The sequence below is a fragment of the Delphinus delphis genome, chromosome 19 (genome assembly GCF_949987515.2).
Source record: "Delphinus delphis chromosome 19, mDelDel1.2, whole genome shotgun sequence".
NCBI lineage: Eukaryota > Metazoa > Chordata > Mammalia > Artiodactyla > Delphinidae > Delphinus > Delphinus delphis.
The window spans coordinates 1,866,081-1,886,083 of NC_082701.1; the positions used below are offsets into that span (position 1 = coordinate 1,866,081).

The 20,003-nt window shown below is 57.9% G+C and overlaps 2 protein-coding genes across 4 annotated transcripts in view; one reads left to right on the forward strand and one right to left on the reverse strand.

Annotated features, from left to right (window-relative positions):
• The first annotated feature begins 10,302 nt into the window (after positions 1-10,302).
• Positions 10,303-20,003, forward strand: part of AXIN2 (axin 2) — a 29,547-nt gene continuing 19,846 nt past the window's right edge. The window contains exons 1-2 of one of the 3 annotated variants that reach the window (XM_059996424.2): positions 10,303-10,411; positions 12,948-13,883. In XM_059996424.2, the coding sequence (XP_059852407.1) occupies positions 13,069-13,883 (815 nt within the window). In that variant the 5' untranslated portion in view covers positions 10,303-10,411; positions 12,948-13,068. Of the gene's footprint in view, positions 10,412-10,816; positions 11,046-12,123; positions 12,199-12,947; positions 13,884-20,003 lie in introns of those variants that run through there. The other 2 variants (XM_059996423.2, XM_059996425.2) reach the window with 2 other exon arrangements.
• LOC138413899 (basic proline-rich protein-like) lies at positions 10,344-13,070 on the reverse strand. The gene is made up of 2 exons (XM_069540115.1): positions 13,064-13,070; positions 10,344-12,055 (listed from the first exon to the last, which is right to left on the reverse strand). The coding sequence occupies exons 1-2, from the start codon at positions 13,068-13,070 to the stop codon at positions 10,344-10,346; spliced, it is 1,719 nt and encodes a 572-aa protein (XP_069396216.1).

Consider the following 20,003-nt stretch of genomic DNA (forward strand, 5'->3'; position numbering starts at 1 on the left):
CCAGGCACCTGTAGCAGAAGGAGAGCACAGAGGGCCGGAGAGGAGCCCCAGAGGCACTCGAGGCCTTGGGTGGGTGAGACCCGCCTGCATCCCACCGGCTGCACCAGCGGCAGGGCGTGCGCCCCGGCAGGAAGACGGGACACGTCGATGGCCACCGAGACACTCACCCGAGGATTCTAGTGAGACAGGCCTTTTTTCCAATGCAGAAAATGAAGGAGGCTGGAATCTCCACCAAAAAGGTTCCATGACACACAGCATCCCGCAGGATTTTAACCTCGATCATTAAAAAACTGTTAAAATGAAGAGATCCAGCAGGCTGAGGTGGGTATCTGCTGCCGGTCATGCGAAGCTCTGTGGAAGGCGTGGCTTGAAGCTGGTCCCCGGGCTCCCCGACCTCACCCCGTGGGGCCCATCTCCCCGCTCTTGGGACGAGCAGCAAGAATCATATAACACGTCAACACACGGCAGAGCCGCGGGCGCTGACGCCGTGAAGGCTGTACAGAGAAGGAGGCGCCATTTTCAAGCGGCAGGAAAGCACGGGGTCGCCGCAGGAGGAAGCCAGCTGGCTGCAGCCCTGAGCCGCATCCTCGGGGAGATGAGATGTGTCCACCTTGGGAAACCTCTGCGCCGGGAAGCGGAGCACGTACATCTTTCAGAAGCTACACTGACCAGCTAGCATGTGTCCGCGCAAACGCCACCTTAGCTGTGCCAGGATTTTATTCCCATTTTAGAGTTAAGGGAAGAGTCTCAGCCCCAAAGACGTGTAGGCCGTCCTCGTCGGGGAGCCGGGCCCAGCCCAGGCTGCCCTCCCCAGCCGCCCACAGGACTCATTCTCGGCCAGGGCTCCGTGTCCCCGACCGGGGTTCTCACCACTTCACTGTGTCACCTCACTTCATCCTCATGACAGGGACTTGTCTCCTCTCATTCCATGCTTGGGGAAACTGAGGCCTGGGGAAGCGACAGCTCTCCGGTGGCGGGGAGCTGAGGACTTTCAGAGCCTCCGTGTTGACCTGTGACCCACACTCTCCTGGTTCGTAGTGACACTTCAGGATTAAGGAAAACCCCCTCCCCGGGGCCCACGAGGCCAGTCTGCCCACCTTGCTCTTGCTTTCTACGGGTTTCCGGAAAAGGGCTGCCTGGGGCCTGTGCGGGTCCCGCTCCAGCCACCCCTGGGCTGCAGTTCACCGACTCCGGGGAAGAGTCTGGGGTGCCGGCTCTTCCAACCCCCACCCCCACCCCGGCTTTGCCTCCCAGGGCGATCAGAGCCCCATCTTGTGCTCCTGGTTTCTCCTGGCCGGCGCCTGCACAAAAAATACCGACCCAGCTGTCGGGTTATGAAGTCTCCCTCTTCCCTGACGCCCCCAGACAGGCCGCTCAGGGCCAGCACCACGGCCTCCCTTCCACTCCAGGGCCTCGTTGCCCAGGGGTGGACGCCTGCCTTCCTCTTCCCGTCCTGGATCCTGAGAGCAGGCCCGGCTTCTGGGGCAGGCCAAGGGCACGCAGGACCTCCATTGTCTTGTAGAGTTTAAGGTTGACACCTTTTCACAGGGAAATCCAGAGTCCGGACGCCCTGGGGCAGGCTGGAGCGGTTGGGGGGGGGGGAGGCGTGGCCCAGGTCGGGCCGCAAAGGTCGGAGCTCAGGGTGGGGGGCTGGGGAAGGCCGGGTCGGTCGCAGAAAAGCCAAGCTTGGGTGAAGCAGCTGCCCGACCTACACGAAGCCGCTGGCTGCCTAGGAAAAGCCCAAGTGGACACAGCCCTCGCAGCCACCCCCCACCCTGCCCGCCCTGGTGGCAGAGCTCGCCCTCGCCAGTTTCACGGTCTTGGCCTCTGGAAGCCTTCCTGAAGCTGGGGGCGCCCCCGGGGGCCGAGCATCCACCAGGAAGACCCTGACACCCCCTCCCGTCCCCCCCCCCCCCCCCCCCCCCCCCCGCTTCTCCACTCAGCAGGCAGCCGTCTCACACCTGCCCGAACACCTGGCCCACTGTTCTCAGGTCTTCTCTGAGCTTGGACTAAAGATGGGGGGAGGGGACGGAGCCCCTCACTCACTCCCGATTGGTGACCATATTTTCTGGCCCCCAGATCAAGCCACCAGGTCTTGACCGTTTTCTTTTTTGTTGTTTTAGATTCTTAATTTATATTTTGGTCTCACAAGTGATCATTTTAAAACTGACTCTTCTGTAAGGTCTTGACCATTTTCTGATTTGTGAAGTAATGGATTCACGTGAAAAGTTCTGATCTTCTTGCAAAAACAAACTCAGTTCTGGCCCAACTCTTCAGACAGGAAGATAGGGAGTGAGATTCCACCAACTTCAGCAGAAGCCTGAGGCCCGGACACCAGGCTTGTAGCTGATAATATCTAGTCCCCTCCCCCTGGACTGAGTATTTCTTCTCTGCAGAATTTGAATTTTTTTTTTCAAGAAGATCGAATATTCCACTTAATTTTTCCCTAACATTTTCGCAGTGCTGGGCTGGTTCCTCGAGATTATGAAGACGGAATGCCAGTTTCAGTCCTGACGGTATCTTGTTCTGTGCTCGAGTTATTGGGGAAAGTGGTTATATCAAGAGAACGTTAGTAAGAGGAGTGAAGTTCAGTTCACACATTTTAATTTATGTTTGGGATACTAACGTTTTTGCTAAGAAGCCATAACTAACGAGCAGATGATTTCTCCTGGTCCGTTCAGGGGACCTACTCTTCACGGTACATCATTAAGGAGATAATCAAAGAACAAAAAAAGACTTCTGCAAGGTAGTTCTGGGCCACGCCATTCAGGAGTGGCCCCTCACCCCCGTCTAAGTTCATCGACAGGAATTCTGAGAATTACTCTGTAAAGAACGTCATCGTTCAGAGAATCAGCCCCAAGTCCCTGCTACTTTGCGCAGCGTTTTTAATCCCAAAGATATTCTCATTAGCATCTCTCTTCGAGGTTCCCATCACTCCAGAGGGAAGATTCATTTCCCTCTTCTAAATTCGAATGTGGTAACTAACCAGTAACGTTCATATTTACCTTCTAGACCAATAAGTTCTGTGTCTCCATTTAGGGGAGAACATTCTTGGGAAAATGTGACAACAAAGTAAATGTTTCTGAGTGTGATCAAATGTCACTATCCCATAACCCACTAAAATCTCAAAACGATTTTGGTGTTCATTTCATAAACTTCTTGGAGAAATTTGATATATTTCTTATAGAAACTTCCAGTGACCTTTGAAGAACTTCTAACATGTTATAATTATGGCCAATTCATGCTGGTCACCGCCCCCCATCCATGTGCTGTTATGTAATGAGGTGCAAAAAAGATTCCTGTCACCTGTGTATATTGCAACTTGGTTCTTAGCATCAGCAGTGTTGACTGACAGGGCAACAGTCTTAGCAGCGGGTCTGTTTTTGCCATTCCCCTTCGCGAAGGATGCAGCTCAGTCTGGGGGTCCAGAATCCGGGCATGGCTTGGCTGGCTGCCTCTGGCTCGAGGTGTCCCATGGAGTTCCGGGCCAGCTACCAATTGGGCCTCCAGGCATCTCCAGGCTTGGCTGGGTAGGAATCCTCTTAAGATCACTAGGTTGGTGGGTAGCAGGCCTCGTCTCTCTCCACATGTGCCTCTTCACTCCGCAGGGCTGCCTTATAATCCTAAAAATGTACCCGAGACAGAAGTCCTCGTCTTTTCATGACCTGATCTCAGAAGGGACATCCTGTCACGTCTGCCATATTCTACTTGTTGGAAGTGAGTCAGTAAGTCCCACTTGAAGGACTCGGCGGGAAGGAATTACACAGGGCATGAAGGCCAAGACGCGGGGTCAGCGGGGGCCACCTTAGAGCCTGCCGACCACCGCTGTCCTTGACGCAGCGACTAAAGGCTTGACTCTGACAGGGGCGCTTCCGAGACCCGGCTCCAGCGCCCAGGCCGGCATCCGCGCTGCTCGGCCTGTGCACGTGTTTCACCCATTGTTCACTATTTCACAGGTCACCTCTGCCCACAGCGCAGTTCAACCGTTTATTAAGTCCCGACCTTGTGCCAGGGGCTGGGGTGCAAGTATAAAACATGGCCCCTTCGTCCTGGGGCTCACGGTGGAGCGGTGGAGCCAGAGCAGAGCAACCTGAATGTTCTGCTGAGAGGCGCAGCCCGAGTGCCGTGGAGGCAGGAAGAGATGCTCCCCGTCTGGGCGGGAGGGGTCGGGCGAGGAGTGAGGAAGCCAGAGAGGGTGGCCGGGTGGCCGGGGGACCCTTGAGCGTAAAGGCGCCGAGGAAGGAAAGCAGTGGCTCTGTGTGGGCGGCTCTTGGTGGGCGCGGGGGCGGCAGGAGACTGAGCGGAGGTCAGCCCGGCCGACCCCCCAGGCGCCATGCTCAGAGCTCTGGGCCTCATCCTGAAGGTCGTGTGCAGCCAGGAGAGGATCTGAAGCCAGGAAGGCCACAGTTGACTTGGGAGTACAGAGCGCTCTCCGTGGTAGCATCACGGAAGGCGGCCCTGGGACCGGGGGCTGTAAACTGCAGGTGGGGAGGACGGTTAGAACATTCTGCTCTTCCTGACAACAAGAGATGAGAAGGGTCAGAGCCCAGTGGTGGTTGCAGGTATGGGGAGAGGGTGGTGCTTTCAGGCGATTTTTAGGAGGCAGAATGATCAGGGCTGGGCGCTGGACGGGGGTGCTTGAGGGACAAGGAGTCTGGACGCAGCCCGGGCTGCTCGCCGAGGCGGCGGGGATGCTGGGCACTGCCTGACGGAGGACGCCTGGCTTCCACGAGGCACAAAGGAAGTTCCTTTTGTTTCAAGAGCCTTAGATTGGAGAACCTGTGGCCGGCAGTCCACAGTGGGCAGGATGAAGGAGGCTCATGAAAGAGGTGGGGCTAGAGGGCTGGGAGGTCCGGGTCTCGGGAGAGCGGGCCTCGGAGCCGTGGATGGGGACAGAAGACTGGCCCAGAAAACGCCGTAGGTGGCAGGACCCAGAGAGGCAGGAGAGGGAGTCGGTCCTTGGTAGAAAGTCCTGCCGAGAAGCGCGAGGGACTTGAGAAGTAGGGGAGCTGCGGGCAGGCCAAGCACATACGCAGATCCAGGTGGGCCACGTGACTCACGTGGGACGCCGTCTACCTGGCTGCCGAGGGTTTTTGTGGGTGGAGGAGACCGTGAGGGGGAGGAAGTGTAGACGCGAGTGTAGACGCCTCTTGAAAGATGTCCGTCAGCCACCTTTCACTCCCAGTGCTTTCATGCCGGGGGGCAGGGGATGAGGACCTCGCTAGAGCATCAGCGCAGACCTGACGGAGGGAAGATTCCACAGGGAGCAAAGTCCAGACCCTCCCAGGTGTTCTGGGGCAGCCTGGGGCCCTGGCAAGCATGCCGGGCCACCGTGGCCCATCCTTTGAGCCGGGGAGGCACCCGTAGCTGGCAGAGATGCTGAGAAGCAGTCAGGAAGCACTGATGTGAAAGAATAAACGAGCCGACGTCAAGCCTGTGGCACAGCTTCACCTTCCAGACGTGGCTGAAAAGGAGCAGGACGAAACCTCAGGAGCAGAAAACAAAAACGTCTGCGGAGAGAGCTTGGGAGCACAGACCTATTTATCTGCAGAGTTTCCCATGTTGCCAGCTGGAGTGCTGACTTCAGGGATTTTTTTTTCCTATCTGTCTTTTACTTCCTTTTCTGAAAATAACCTGTGTGTGTGTGTGCACGTGCTTGACACTTTGGAGAAGATAAGTTCGGAAATCGGAACCTCTTTCTGGATTTGTTTGAATATTGATGGTCTCTTCTTGTTCCGCGCGCAGACCAACCCCTGAAAGTCAAACTCCACAATGATTCCTGGTGGGACACCAACGATGCCAGCAGTTTGTAGCTCCATTTATAATAAGTATTAAAAGCACTTGAAGGTAAATCAGATTAGGAAGTTTGAAATGATCGCTTTGGTTAACTGTGTTTTAAATTGAACAGACCCAAGACGATCATTTTTATTAAAAATATGCTTCCCTTGGGCTTCCCTGGTGGCGCAGTAGCTGAGAGCCCGCCTGCCGATGCAGGGGACGCAGGTTCGTGCCCCGGTCCGGGAAGATCCCACACGCCGCGGAGCGGCTGGGCCCGTGAGCCATGGCCGCTGAGCCTGCGCGTCCGGAGCCTGTGCTCCGCAACGGGAGAGGCCACAACAGTGAGAGGCCCGCGTACCACACACACACAAAAAAGCTTACCCCCAATGCTGCTAGGGATGGGATTTCCTAAGGAAACCTCACTTTTTTGATTGTGGCTTCAAAGTCCCCACCTTGACATCCCCACTCCTCCCCCACCCCTCTCCAAATGGGAGGAAGTAGGGAGAGGGTGGCAGGAAGCTGAACCCGTCTTTTCCTCCTCCCAGACTCTGTAAAAGCCAATTCTCCCTTAGGTGCACCAACCCCACTGAGATGCACGTGGAAACGTCTGTCACCATTAAAGACTTGGTGGAACCCCCCTCCCCCCGGAGCCGGCTGAAGGGAGCCCACTTCCGGGGGTCGAGGCTGTTCATTGGTAGGTGCTGAATGACATGTGCTTCTGCGGAATTTCCAGCTCAAGCCCTGTGATGATGTTTTTAGGAAAGCATCCCAAATTATTATTATTCTTTAAAGTAGCAACCTTCCTTTATTTAACTCACTTGAGAATATTTGATTACGTTCATAATTGTAGTAATTAAGATGGCTGATGATTTTTTCACCTTTTTTGTGATCATTTAACTTGGCGATTATTTTTTAAAATTTTATTGGCGTATAGTTGATTTACAATGTTGTGTTAGCTAAATTCTGTTTATCAGCCCTGCCATGGCAGCCAAAGACTCAAGGTGCTCAGGACCCCCTTAGACAGCCCTGCCTTGGGTCTCCTCACCATAGGATGGGGGAAAAGAGGGTGCAGCAGGAGTGCGGGCCCTCGGAGGTTCTAGCTCAGCTGCGAAACGGGCCAAGAAATCTTGGGGAAATCTCACCTCCTCTTCGCTTAATTTTCCTCATCTCTTAAATGATGGGTTGGGTTCGATGACATTTGAAGGGCTCCCCTGGCTAGAAGATGCTGATATATTGGGGGAGTACTGGATAGGATGCCTTTGAGAGCCGGCAGACAGCACAGCCCCCTGTGCCACCCAGCTCTGCCCCTCTCCCCTGGGAAGTCAGCAGGGGGTGGGGGGTGTCACCTCAGCAGGACCCCCCTGCTCAGCTTCCAGGCCTCCAGCCCAGAGTGTGGCTCCTAACTGGAGGGCATCTTTGCTGCGGAGATGGGAGTTTCTTCCCAGAACAGCTAACAGGCTACTGAGGAAATGGGGTGACTGCACAGAAATCACTGGCGGCTCTGAGCTCCTGCGATGTGTTAAGCATGGCGCTGGGTGTTTACCTCACAGCAGCCTTTTGAGGGGTGTTCCCTGCACTTCACAGGTAAACACACGGGGCAGGGCCTCAGAGCGTTTAGGTGACTTGCAGTCTCTAGAAAGGCTACCTGAGTGTGTCTCCACCCCCCCCACCTCCCCAAACAAAGCTACATTGTCTAAGGTGCCACTTTTCCAAAGAAATAAAAGACAAAGTCATGGAGTCTTAAAGAGTGATGTCCTGGGTCCGAGCTCCTCTGAAGTCGCAGCTGGTGTGACTTCCCCTCCAGAGGGGTTTTTGTCGGGCTGACTGAAGATGGGAGATCTGGCCGGATGCCTGTCAGGGAGCGCTGAGTTTTCTAGGATTTCAGCCGGTACATAACTGCAGAAGAGAATCACTCTCTGCTTTATTAACCTTGTCTGCACCTGGGCCAAGTGGGTTGCTGGTCCTGGGCAGGGTTTGTCTTTAAAGGAGGGGGGAGCGAGCATGTGCAGAAATCCATCACCTTGCTTTGCAGTTTCCAGGCAACCGCGCAGGATTACAACAAGTCACGTGACCTTGCGGCTGCCAGGAAGAAGGGGAGAATGGAAAACTGTGCTATCTTGAGAAAGGGGCCGGGTGTGAGCAATGGCCTTTGGATTCTCCTCCAGAAACGTTATCAACAAGTAGTCGGAGACCTGGAGGCCTGAGAGGACTGCCGGCTTCTGGGTCCCCAGTCCAGCCCCACTGCTGGGTGGCAAATGTACCACCAGGGGACAGGCGAGGGGTAAACTGGGGGGAGGGGAGTCACTGGCCCAAGGTGACCGAGCACCTGTTCTGGAAACCAGGCTCTCCGAAGGGTTATTACTGAGAGGACCAAACTGAACTCAGCCTTGTTCCTGTGGCGCTATCTCCATCCGCCCTTCTTGTCACTACAGCCCTGGGCTAATGAGGGAGCAGAAGGCGAGCCCTTGGGTTAAAGCGGAGCCTGTGATGGTTAGGGCTGGGGGGGAGGGCAGTGGAGGGGAGGAAAACCACCCATGAAGAGCAGCTTTCCACTTCCTTCTCGAAAGCCTCCTCTTTCTGATCATTGTTTATTTTGATTTTGGATGTTTGGAATTTGCAACCTCCCCTCCCTCACATTGCGTGCGCACGTGTGTGCGTGTATGTGTGTGCGTGTGTGCGTGTGCACTCACTCACATGCTGTTGTTGTTTATACTGCAGACGCTTTTATGGCAATTCATCCCCTTCTGTATACACTTTTGGCCCTAGGATCACACCCTCTGTGGCTGAAAGACTCCTGGGAACCACAGGGACAGCTTTGCTCCCGGCTCTCCTGGGTCACCCAAGGGGGTGGGTGTGCAGCACTCTGAAAGGCTGGGCTGTTGGAGGGAGCTGACCTCAAGTGGACCGGCTTCCAGTTTCCTTGCACCCAGCAGCTGTCCCAAGGCAGGGCTGAGTCATCTGGCCACACCCGCTCACTGGCCTGCCTGGTTTGCCCCAAGGTGGCCATGTGTTTCATAGCCTGGACCACTGGCTTTATGCCAGCCTGGCCACCTGGGGAGGTGAGCCAAGGAGCAGAGCATGGACACAGAGAGGCAGGTCTTGGGGAGGGAGATGCCACCCCCCCACGGTGCCCAGGAGCTGACAAGTCCGGCAGCGTGGCTTTCCAGAGCTCTGGTCCCTTGTCACAGCCAGGAGAGCATCTTCCCTGCTGCTTGTCGTGTTCCAGCAGGTCACGGGGTGGTGCATCCTCTTCCCCTTTTCCTAGGGAAACCTAAACAGACAGAGAAACACGCTTCTTGCATGTTTTAAAGTCCTAAAGGCCTAATGAAGGTTCGAGGCACCTCTGCATTGAAAAGGGTTTGTCGCCCATTCAGTTCACTAAGGAAGTAAATAAAGAAAAAGTGAGTAGAGTTGAAAGCCGCAGCTCTGAGGATGCCAAGCTCTTCCTCTTGCCTCCGGGACAAATTTGGGCTGCACCTTTATGGTTTTTAAGAGGAGGAAAAATCAATTATTAGCTCATCATATGAGAGATCATTCTATAGCAACGGACAAGTAAATAATGTTCTGGGTTTGTGGTATGTTTTCTTAGTACTTTAAGTGAGAAGGTTGTACCTCCTAAACGTTATTGGATGGATGTTGGGAAGGATTCAAAGTGGCAGTGGGGTGAAGAGTTTTCAATACATTAAAACTGAGAGTCGATGGGGAAAAAAGACATCCCATGTCTGTTTAATATGTAACGTATGGGAGGATGGGGGGGATGCTTCCAAGAGAGCGTTGCCTATGCAGTTGATACAGAAAGACGGTCGATGTGTGTGCTGGGAGAGTCCTGATGGCCAGCTTGGGGATTTGGGGTTAAATCTTCAGGACACTGAGGCTTGCTTCCCAGCGAGGTGTCAGGGCCCCTCTCCAGCACTCAGGCCTCTGCTGGCAGAGTCACACTCCCATCTTCACACATCCACAAACTACGCACCTTGACCCTAACTCACACTAACTCACACTCGGAGGCAGGAGCGCACAAGCACGTCCCTGCCTTCTGCGTCCAGGTCCGCGTCCCTCCTGTGACACTTGGCCATCCCATCCGGGGACTAGCCACTCCAAGCCCAAAGTCCCAGGGAAACTTGAACAGAGGTAGAAAAGTGTTCGATGATAGAAAACAAAACAAAACAAAAAAACAAACAAAAAAACCTGCCTGCTTGCAGTTCTTGCGATGGCCGGGATGCCACAATAAACTTGCTTTCCCGAGCTGGGGAGGACGGAGCAGGCCGGGGGAGGAAGCCAGAGCACTTGAAAGGCGGAATCAGAACTCGGGCCGGGAGCGCCCGGGTGGCCTCGGGGGCCTGGCGGGGGGGCGGGGGCGGGCTGGGCCGGGCCGGGGCGGGCGCGGCGCGCTGTCCCTTTAAGGCGGGAGGCGCGGGCCGGCCGAGCGCGGCAGTGATTGGCGCGGCGGGATCACTGGCGGCCCGGGCCCGGCCCGGGGGAGTCGGCTGGAGCCGGCTGCGCTTTGATAAGGTCCTGGCAACTCGGTAACCACCCGAGCGCCGGGAAATAAAAATAACCCCTCGCAGTCATGGATCGCCGGGCCGCCGGGCGTCCAAGGCGCCCGTCTCCCCCGGCGAAAGCTGTGCTGTAAAAGGTGGGGGCGGAGGCGCGGCCCCGGCCGAGCCGCTTCCGAGCCGGGTCCCCCCCGGGCCGGGGGCGAGGTCGCGCCCAGCCGCGTCGCGGGCGCAGGGCGCGGGAGAGGGTCCGGCCCGGCCGAGAGGCGGCCGGGAGGGCGGCCGCGAGCCGGACGGCCCCGGAGAGGGGCGGCCGGGGCGCCGGGGACGGCCCGGAGCGCGGCGGGCGCGTACCTCCCTTTCAGGACCGTGCGCCGGCTCGCGCCTTTGAAGTGCACAGTGAAATCCACGGCGCAGTTTTTGTTGGAAGCGCCCGGAGGACGTTGGGTGCCCGGAGTGGTTGCTGGAAGCGGGGCCCGTGTCGAAAGCCGGGCCGGGCGGGGGCCGGAGGGGCCGAGGGCGGCCGCGGCGGGGGCGAGGCCCACTCGGATCTTCCGCAGAAAGAGGGGCGGCGGGGCGCGCCTCTGCCCCCTCCCTCGCCGCCGGGTTCCCCGCACTCCCTCCCCGGCCGCGCGACTCCCCCATGTTCCCCGACGCCGGGACCGGCCCGGGGGGGCCCGGGGCCGCGGCGGCGAGCCGATCCGGGGGCCGGGGCCGAGGCCCTGCCCAGGGCGCCCGCGAGGTCTGGGCGCTGAGCGCGCGCGCGGACCCCTGGTGAGTGCGAGGCCGAGGCGGCGGGCGGCCCGCGCGCTTTGATGTGCCGGGCGGCTCTTTGAAGTGGGCAGGCCGGCTATTTCGGGGCGCGCTCCGGGCGGTCGCGGAGAGGGGCGGCGGGCGCGGCGCCCGGCGCTCCGGGGGGCTCGGCCGGGGTGGCGGGGGCCCGGCGGAGAGACTTGTGCGAGTGGCGGCCGCGGCGGGGGCGGAGCGGGGGCAGATCCCCCTCCCCCGGGGGCGCCGCGCCGGGGCGGTGCTGGATGGGAGTCTGGGTGCGAGTGTGCGCCGGAGTGCCTTTGGGAGGTGGGATGAAAGGGTGGCGGCGCCCCCCGCCCCCTCCCCTCCCCCCGCCCCCTCCCGCCTCTCTCTCCTCCCCTCCTCTCCTCCCCTCCCGTCCTCCCCTCCCAGCCCCGGTCCGCGCAGAGGGGCCCCGAGCGCCGGCCGAGGCTCAGTCTGCGCGCCCGAGCGGCCCGAGCCCGAGGCGCCCGCGTCCCCCGCGTCTCTCCTGCCGCCCGGCCCCGCGCCCCCGGCCGCCCCGGCCCCTCGTGCAGAGAGGCCGAGCCTCCGCGCGTCGCCATTGCTGGACCGGCTGCCGCTTTCCGCGCTTCTCCTGCGGGCGCCTCCGACCCGGGCTCGGGGGCTGCGAGCGCCCACCGGGGCTCTGGACGTGTCGGGGTGGATTGGGGCCGGGCGTCGGGCCGGGGGGGCTCGGCGGAGATGAGAGCCGGGCCTCGGGCCGCCTTGGTCTTCCAGGTAACGGGGCCGCCCCACCTCCTCTCTGCCCGGGGAACGCGGCGCTACCGGCGGCCTGAGGCCCCGCACGGGGGCCACGCGCGCCCACCCGGAGCCCAGGGTTCCCGCCCCCGGTTCGGGGTCGCGCCCCCCGCCCCGCCCCTGCCCTCTCCCGAGTTTGATCCTCCCCTTGCTGGGGAAAGCGGCTGGTTTACTGGTTAGATAAGACTTTTTGCTTTTGGGAAAAAGAGGCTTGAGGTCAGCCGAGTCTGGGATTCCTGGCACAGGCAGTGTTAGCGTGAGATGGTCTCTGATCCGGTTTTGTAGGGTTTGCGGCTCCAGGAGGCGGGGGGCGCGGGGGCGACGGGTCGTGAGGCTTCTCTGCTCCCTGGCAAAGTTGGAAGATCAAAGCCTTGTCTGAGTGAGTGGATTTCTGGTTTGGGGGAGCCCGGAAGACCGAGGTGTAGACTGAGCCGGATTCTTGGCGGGAGGTGGGGGCGCAGCGAACGCTTCCATCTGGGTTGCGGGGCGGGGGCTGCAGCCGGGAGTCCGGGCGCCCGTTCCGCCCTGTGCTGGGCGGGCTTTCCTCCTCGGTCGAGGCTCTTCTGAATTTTTAAGGAGTGGGAGGGGGGGGCGCAGGGGGAAGGGGTGGGTGGGGGGAATGGGAACCAGATGCCGGGGACGGGCGCGTTTGGAGCTCGAGTTATCTGTGCGGAGAGCCGAGTGGGGAAATTTACCGAAATTGGTTTCACCTGCACACAGCCCAGCGGCGCGGGGTTGCGCGTCTTTGGAGTGGATGCTGTCGGGGCGAGGGGAGGGCAGGGGAGGGGAGGGCCGCCCTGCGTGCGCCCGGGCCGGTGGGTTTTTGGAAGCTGGTGTCTTCCACCTCCCGAGCCCTCCGCCCCCGCTCCCCCCTCCCCGCGCCCCTTCCCCGCCCCTTCCTCCTCCCTCCTCCCCCCCAAGCGTGCAGGGAGCTCAGATTTCGCCTTTGAAAAAGCAGCGTCTGATACTTTAGATGAGCACCTCGCAGATAGCTGGGTTGCTTGATTTGAATTTGAGGAGTTGAAAAGCCTGTTTACTTTCTTGCTTTGATGTTGGGTAGATCTGGTTTTGATTATATCAATACCCTTTTCTCTCCCTCTACCTCCCCCCCCTTCCTTTTCTTCCCAGAAAGGAGGCTCAGATGAGTCCCTGCTGACTTGAGAGAGAAAGAGAGACCACGCTGATTGCTGAGAGGAACTGGAAGGAGAAAAAAAAAATTCCTCAACTCAGCGAGAAGAACTCACTCGCCATGAGCAGCGCTGTGTTGGTGCCTCGCCTCCCAGACCCCAGCAGCAGCTTCCGCGAGGATGCCCCGCGGCCCCCAGTGCCGGGCGAAGAAGGGGAGACCCCACCGTGCCAGCCCGGGGTGGGAAAGGGCCCGGTCGCCAAACCCCTGCCTGTCTCCTCCAATGCCAGGCGGAATGAGGACGGGTTGGGGGAGCCGGAGGGGCGGGCGTCTCCGGATTCCCCTCTGACCAGGTGGACCAAGTCCCTGCACTCCTTGCTGGGTGACCAAGACGGTGCTTATCTCTTCCGGACTTTCCTGGAGAGGGAGAAATGCGTGGATACCTTAGACTTCTGGTTTGCCTGCAACGGATTCAGGCAGATGAACCTGAAGGATGCCAAAACTTTACGAGTAGCCAAAGCGATCTACAAGAGGTACATCGAGAACAACAGCATCGTCTCCAAGCAGCTGAAACCTGCCACCAAGACCTACATCAGAGACGGCATCAAGAAGCAGCAGATCGACTCTGTCATGTTTGACCAGGCGCAGACGGAGATCCAGGCGGTGATGGAGGACAATGCCTACCAGATGTTTCTGACTTCTGACATATACCTCGAGTACGTGAGGAGTGGGGGTGAAAACCCGGCCTGCGTGGGCGGCGGGGGGCTGGGAAGCCTGAAGCTCGTGTGCGGCTACCTCCCCACGCTGAACGAGGAGGAAGAGTGGACTTGCGCCGACTTCAAGTGCAAACTGTCCCCCGGCGTGGTCGGCTTGTCCAGCAAGACCCTGAGGGCTACAGTCGGTGTGAGGTCCACAGAAACTGTCGAGAATGGATACAGGTGAGCCTTTGGTGGAGGGTGAGGGGCTGGGGGGAGCTTGGAGGATGAGCTGGCCTTTGCAGATGTTTTGAGTTAAGTAGGGTGGATGGACGGATGCATGTGCTGCTGAGGCTGACAAAGGCCTGTCCTGAGCTCGGACCGCTGGCCGCGAACCCTTCGACCTTGCGTTTTGCTGTTGAAAGGGGCGGGAAAGCGGCGCACACACAACTGAATACCTGTAGTCTTCCGGTGCCGGCTTCACACAGGGGCAGGCAGTGTGCGTTCATGCGGGTCACTTCCTATCCTGGGCCAGTCTTGGGGTGGGGTGGTGGAGAGAGGACGGCAGCTTTTGATGCCGATGACTCACCAGCTACCAGGCACCGGTTTGGGAAGGGGCTGTTGACAGCTAAGACATAGGGAGTAGGATGGACGTGGCCAAGGAGGCACCTGGCTTGTGGCGGAGCCCCAGGAAATAACGTGCGTGCCCACGACCGTGGGGATAAGTGGGATCCGTTGAGCTTTCCGTTCAGATGAGAGCCAGCAATTGGCGTAACAGCTGGGCTTGCGGTTCTCTTTGTGGAATGAGGTATTAACCCTGCAAGAAACCCTCCTAAGGAGGGGAGGCCCTGTGACTTTCCCGAATGCAGGACCCTTAGCTTTGGAGCCGCTGATACATTATTCTGGGTTTTCAGTGCCTGCGGCCCGAGGAGCAGACCCCAGTTGATTATTGCGTTGCTTGGTGCTGATGGAGGAGAGGTCTTGGCCGGAGAAGACTGGAGAAGGGAAGAGCACCTTCTCCTTCGAGGCTTCAAAGACCAATGGTTCTTTATAGAATGGCCAAGTCTCAAGATCCTTGACCTTTGGAGGCAACTTCAGACCTCCTGTTAGAATGAGTTTTTCTGTCTCTTTCTCGCTCTCCCCTTCCAAATGTCCGAAAAGAGAGTGAGCCTCTCAGTCCCAGGTTGCTGCGGACAGCATGAGGGGAGGGGCTGGCCGGGAGCCGCTTATCTCGCTGTCCATTGTGTCCGGCTCCGTGGGTTCAGAAAGGCAGACGCGATCTGGCGGCTGTCTCTCTGGAGGTTACCCTCCCTCTGTAGGGTCCGAGGTAGGAGGAGGGGCAGAGGAGCGGGGTCTGAGCCTGGAAGCCTGTGATCTCGGGGTGGCCCTGCAGGGAGGGAAGGATTGTGTTGGGTCCACCAGGGGGCGCGCCTGCAGCCTCGGGAGCCGGCCGTCTGCGCGCAGACATCTGGTCTACACCTTAAGTGGGAACGGATTGGCTTTTGCGAGGGAGCCAAGGATCACGTGAACGGAGTTGTTTCAGCATCTCTAAGCTCATGGCTTCAGGCTGTTTTGGAGGAAGATACTGGCTCTGGCTTCTGTGGCTGGCAGTCACGGGCCACCTGCCACCCCTGCCCTGTTCTGTTAGGTGGACGTTTGGGTAAACCCGCTGGCCTCCATGCCCTCCAGGTTGGCAGCGGTCGCCAAGGCTACTTAAGGCCTGTGGTCAGGCAGCTTCTCCGAGAGCCTTCAGACAGTGCGGCTTCTGTGTCCTCCAGTGTCAGGGCCCAGAGCACCACCTTTGTAAACAGCGAGACAGGCTCCCCAGGTGGGACCCTGCTGTGACCCCTCCCCTTCGCGGGTGGGCAGGAGGACCCAGCCTTGGCGAGCCCCTCCCCCTTCCACAGCCCCGCGGCTGGGCTGTCACTAGGGTTCAGCTTTAGGGGGCGGGCCCTTGGGAGCGTCGGAGACCCCGGATGCAGGGCCTGGGGTGCTTTGCGTGTCAGCGCTTGCCTTTTGGATGGGAACCGTGGGTGTTCACATACAGATGACACCTTTCGTTGGCCTCTGGGGTTTCCATGAGAGATTCGTGTGTGTGTTTTCTCCCACTGTTGGGAAGAGATGACATATCTTACCTGGACTGCACATGTCTTACCTGGGCATCATCAGAGAGAAATTAAGACGCACCCCGGTATTTTGTTTAACATGCGAGGTGTTCAAGGGTGCCTGAGGTGTGCTATTAGGAGCTGCCCCGAGTTATTCAGAGGCCCGAGTTGCAGCCCGGACCGCCTCTTACCGCCTGGGCTGAAGTCTTTCTGAAGCCCGTGTGTCCTCTGTAAAGGGAGCGGACAACCCTCCCTTCAGTTTATGTCACAGGTCGCTGTAACATTAGGACCAAGATAACAGACAGGAAAGCCCGTTGCGAAGGGAAGTGTCTGAACAGTACTCATCACCGGCTGTGTGAGAAGCGCCAGCAGGTTCGGGTCCCGCTTTCAGAGAGTGAGCCTTGGGTTCTAGCGTGTGTTCACTGTGAAGTTTCAGCATGTCCCCTCCCCGCGCCGCGGCTGTCTCTGCTGGCGGAACTTGAGCCGCGTTCGCAGCTCTTCTGGGATGTGGGATCGGCCCCAAGTCAAGTCCGCCTCCCCGCCACTTGTCAGGCCAGGTGCAGTGAATGAACCAGGAGCCCCGAGTCCTGCCCTGCCGAGGGTCGGTCCCTTTCACCAGCTGTTGAGCAGCAGTCTGGGCAGCTGGATGCCAAGGGCATGGCTGATCTTTAAGCCCTTTGATTTCCTTGAGCGCTCAGAGCAGCCTGGTTCTAATGACTTGTTTGTGTCCTTACTGACGTGGTGTCAGGTTTCATGTAGAGTTGGAGCCTAGGAGCAGGCATGGTCCTCAGAGGGAGGGGCTCGGGTTGGAGAGGGGTCCAGCAGGAGGCCTGGGCTTCTGATGGTCCCTGTAAGTAACCCAGAGCCAGGGCGAGACACACAGACACACACACACAGACACACACACACACACACACGGGGACACACACAGACTACACACACACACACAGACACACACCCACACACACACGGGGACACACACAGACTACACACAGACACAGACACACACACACACGGCCGCACACACACACACACAGACTACACACAGACACACACAGGCTACACACACAGGCTACACACAGGCTACACACGGCCGCACACACAGACACACACACACAGACTACACCCAGACACACACAGGCTACACACGGACGCACACACAGACACACAGACACACACAGACTATACCCAGATACAGACACACACAGACTATACCCAGACACACACACAGACAACACACACACGGGGACACACACACACAGACTACACCCAGACACACACAGGCTACACACGGACAGACACACAGACACAAGACACACAGACACACAGACACACAGACTATACCCAGACACACACCCAGACACACGCAGACTACACACAGACACACAGACACACAGACAACACACACACTGGGGCACACACAGACTACACACAGACACACACACACACACACAGAGACTACACCCAGACACACACCCAGACACACACAGGCTACACCCAGACAACACACACACAGGCTACACACACACACAGACTACATGCAGACTATACACACAGACTATACCCAGACACACACACAGACAGCACACACACGGGGACACACACAGACTACACACAGACACACACAGACAGGCTACACACAGACACACAGAGACTGTACACACAGACTACACACAGACACACACAGACAACACACACACAGGCTACACACAGACACACAGAGAGGCTATACACACAGACTACACACAGACACACACAGACAACACACACACACAGAGACTACAGACACAGACACACAGACACATTACACACAGACTACACAGACACACACAGACTACACACACATACACACAGACACAGACTAGACACACACACAGTCATAGACACACACAGACTACACACACACGTACATACAAACTACACACACACAGAGACTACAGACACAGACTACACACAGACACACACAACACCTGGAGCATGGAGGCGTGTGCGGAGGGGCTGTGGAGTTCGGAGCCGGGGTCAGGATGCTCTCCTTGTCCTGCCCTGGGCGGTCTCACCTGTCTCTCACTGGACCCTCTGCTCTGGCCTCACGTAAAGTCAGGGGGCCCCAGCAGGTGGCTCCCCGCACTTCCTGTCCCCCCAGAGCGTTCGCTGATGGGGCCGGTTTATGCAAAGCCACTGGAATCGAGCTTGGCCTCCATCCTCAAAGCAAATGAGGCGAGAGGAGAGCTGTGCTGGAAGCAGAGGGCCACAGCGAGCGGTGCAGGCTCTGAGGAGGGCGCTTTGCTGGGACACGCTTGTCGCTTGTCGAAGTTGGCCTGCTCTCAGAAGGGCGTTGCCTGATGCCGTCTGCGTGCCTGGCCTCTCTCGCTCCAGGCAGAGGGCTTTTTTTTTTAAATTTTTTTTTGCTGTACACGGGCCTCTCACTGTTGTGGCCTCTCCCGTTGCGGAGCACAGGCTCCAGACGCGCAGGCTCAGCGGCCATGGCTCACGGGCCCAGCCGCTCTGTGGCATGTGGGATCTTCCCGGACCGGGGCACGAACCCGCGTCCCCTGCATCGGCAGGCGGACCCCCAACCACTGCGCCACCAGGGAAGCCCCTGTCAGAGGGCTTTTGAAAAGAAGAGCACACAGCCTTAGAAGCCAATACTTTTTAAGTTGCATTGTTGTGAGAGGGGACCCAGAAAGGGGTCCCAAAGGTCACGTCTATTGTGCTCTCTGTATGGGCTTTGCCCTGGTGTCTGGGGAGCAGGCGGGGGCCTGCAGCATCTCACTGAGATAAGAGATAAGAATGGTGGTGGGGGGCAGAGGAGGAGCCCACATTTCCCTTCCCTTAAGGTCCCAGGAGCCTCTGCTACCTGACAGCTGAAATCCCTTTGCATATTGAAATTGCAAACCAGGTCTGTGGATGGATGCCCAGTGCAAAATCTGTACTAGGCCTTTACTCTCCAGAGCAATTTAAAACCCTTGCAGCAACTGGGAGCACAACAGTCCTGAAGAAACACTCAAAGCATCTGGGGACAATTACTGCAGTGTGGTTGAGTTTCTTCCCTTCTTCTTCTTCTTTTTTTTTTAAAGCGATCACAAGAAAGCAGCTCTAATTCAGTTTCTTGAAATTACGTGATGATTTTGACAAAGTTCTGAGCTCTTAAAAAATTGAGTCTCTGTCTCTCCCCACAGGCCTGCCACCTTCCTCTGCCTTGTCCTGTTATGATGGTAGGAAAATCCCAATACTTATTGCAGGCAGCTGAGCTAAGAGCAGTATATTCCATTTTTAATTACCGGTCACACAGTAGCCCTCTATTTTGGAAGGGAGGGAGACGAGTTTATTTTGGGACCCGTGTGTCTGACCGGGAGCACAGAATTCTGTCCACGCTCGGGATCTGAGCGAGGTGCCCTTTTCTGTGGGGGAGGGAGGGGTTTCTGTTGAGTCATTTTCTCCCTGCAGAGGCTGAGTTACAACCCTCATGCTTGGGGCACCGTTAATGTGTTAATACCACGAAGGTAGCACCCTGAAGGGATGGAAAGAGTGTGTGAAGGCGGTTTAAGGCCATTTTGGCTCTTTTGATCTCCCTGCTACGCCTCTTAGGCGAAAACACCCCTCAGCAGCCCGCTTGGTCCTGGGTCCTTAAAGAAGGAGAGTGGAAAAAGCTTTGAGCTTCTGCCACGAGCCCCACGCTGCCTGCGGCTGGGGAGGCCCAGATGGGGAAGACAGACCTGTCCCTGCCCTCGTGGAGCTTGCAGTCGCGTACACGGGACAGGCCTTCACCATGGAAACGCACTGACGCTGTGTAATTGTCATGATCAATGTCACCCAAGAAGTCTTGTTTTTGTTGGCGGTGGTGTTTTGGAGCGTTCCTATGCCAACCCCGTAAACAGTGCCCTCGTTGGGCCTTTCGGAGAACACGCGGACCCCGTGCAGGTGGCCGTGTTTGAACTGCACGCTGCTTTCTTTAGTGGAGCCCTGTGTCCACGGAGGTTGTGACACCTGGGGCCACCCAGCTGGCCGGGAGCCAGGCCAGCACCAGCCCGCGGCCTCTTGATTTCTGTGTTACTTGATTCCTGAAGTCCATCAGCTTCTCCATCCTGCTTTGAGGCAGCGGCCCATCGAGGCAGCTGGGGGCTTTGGGCCATTTTAAAGCCTTGGGCGACCCCGTGACCTGCACTCACCCGCCCCTTGGGGCTGCCCTGGCCGTGGAGAAGGGATTTTTTCTTTCTGGCTTGTACGCCATTTCCTCTTGTCCCACCTTCAGTGGCAA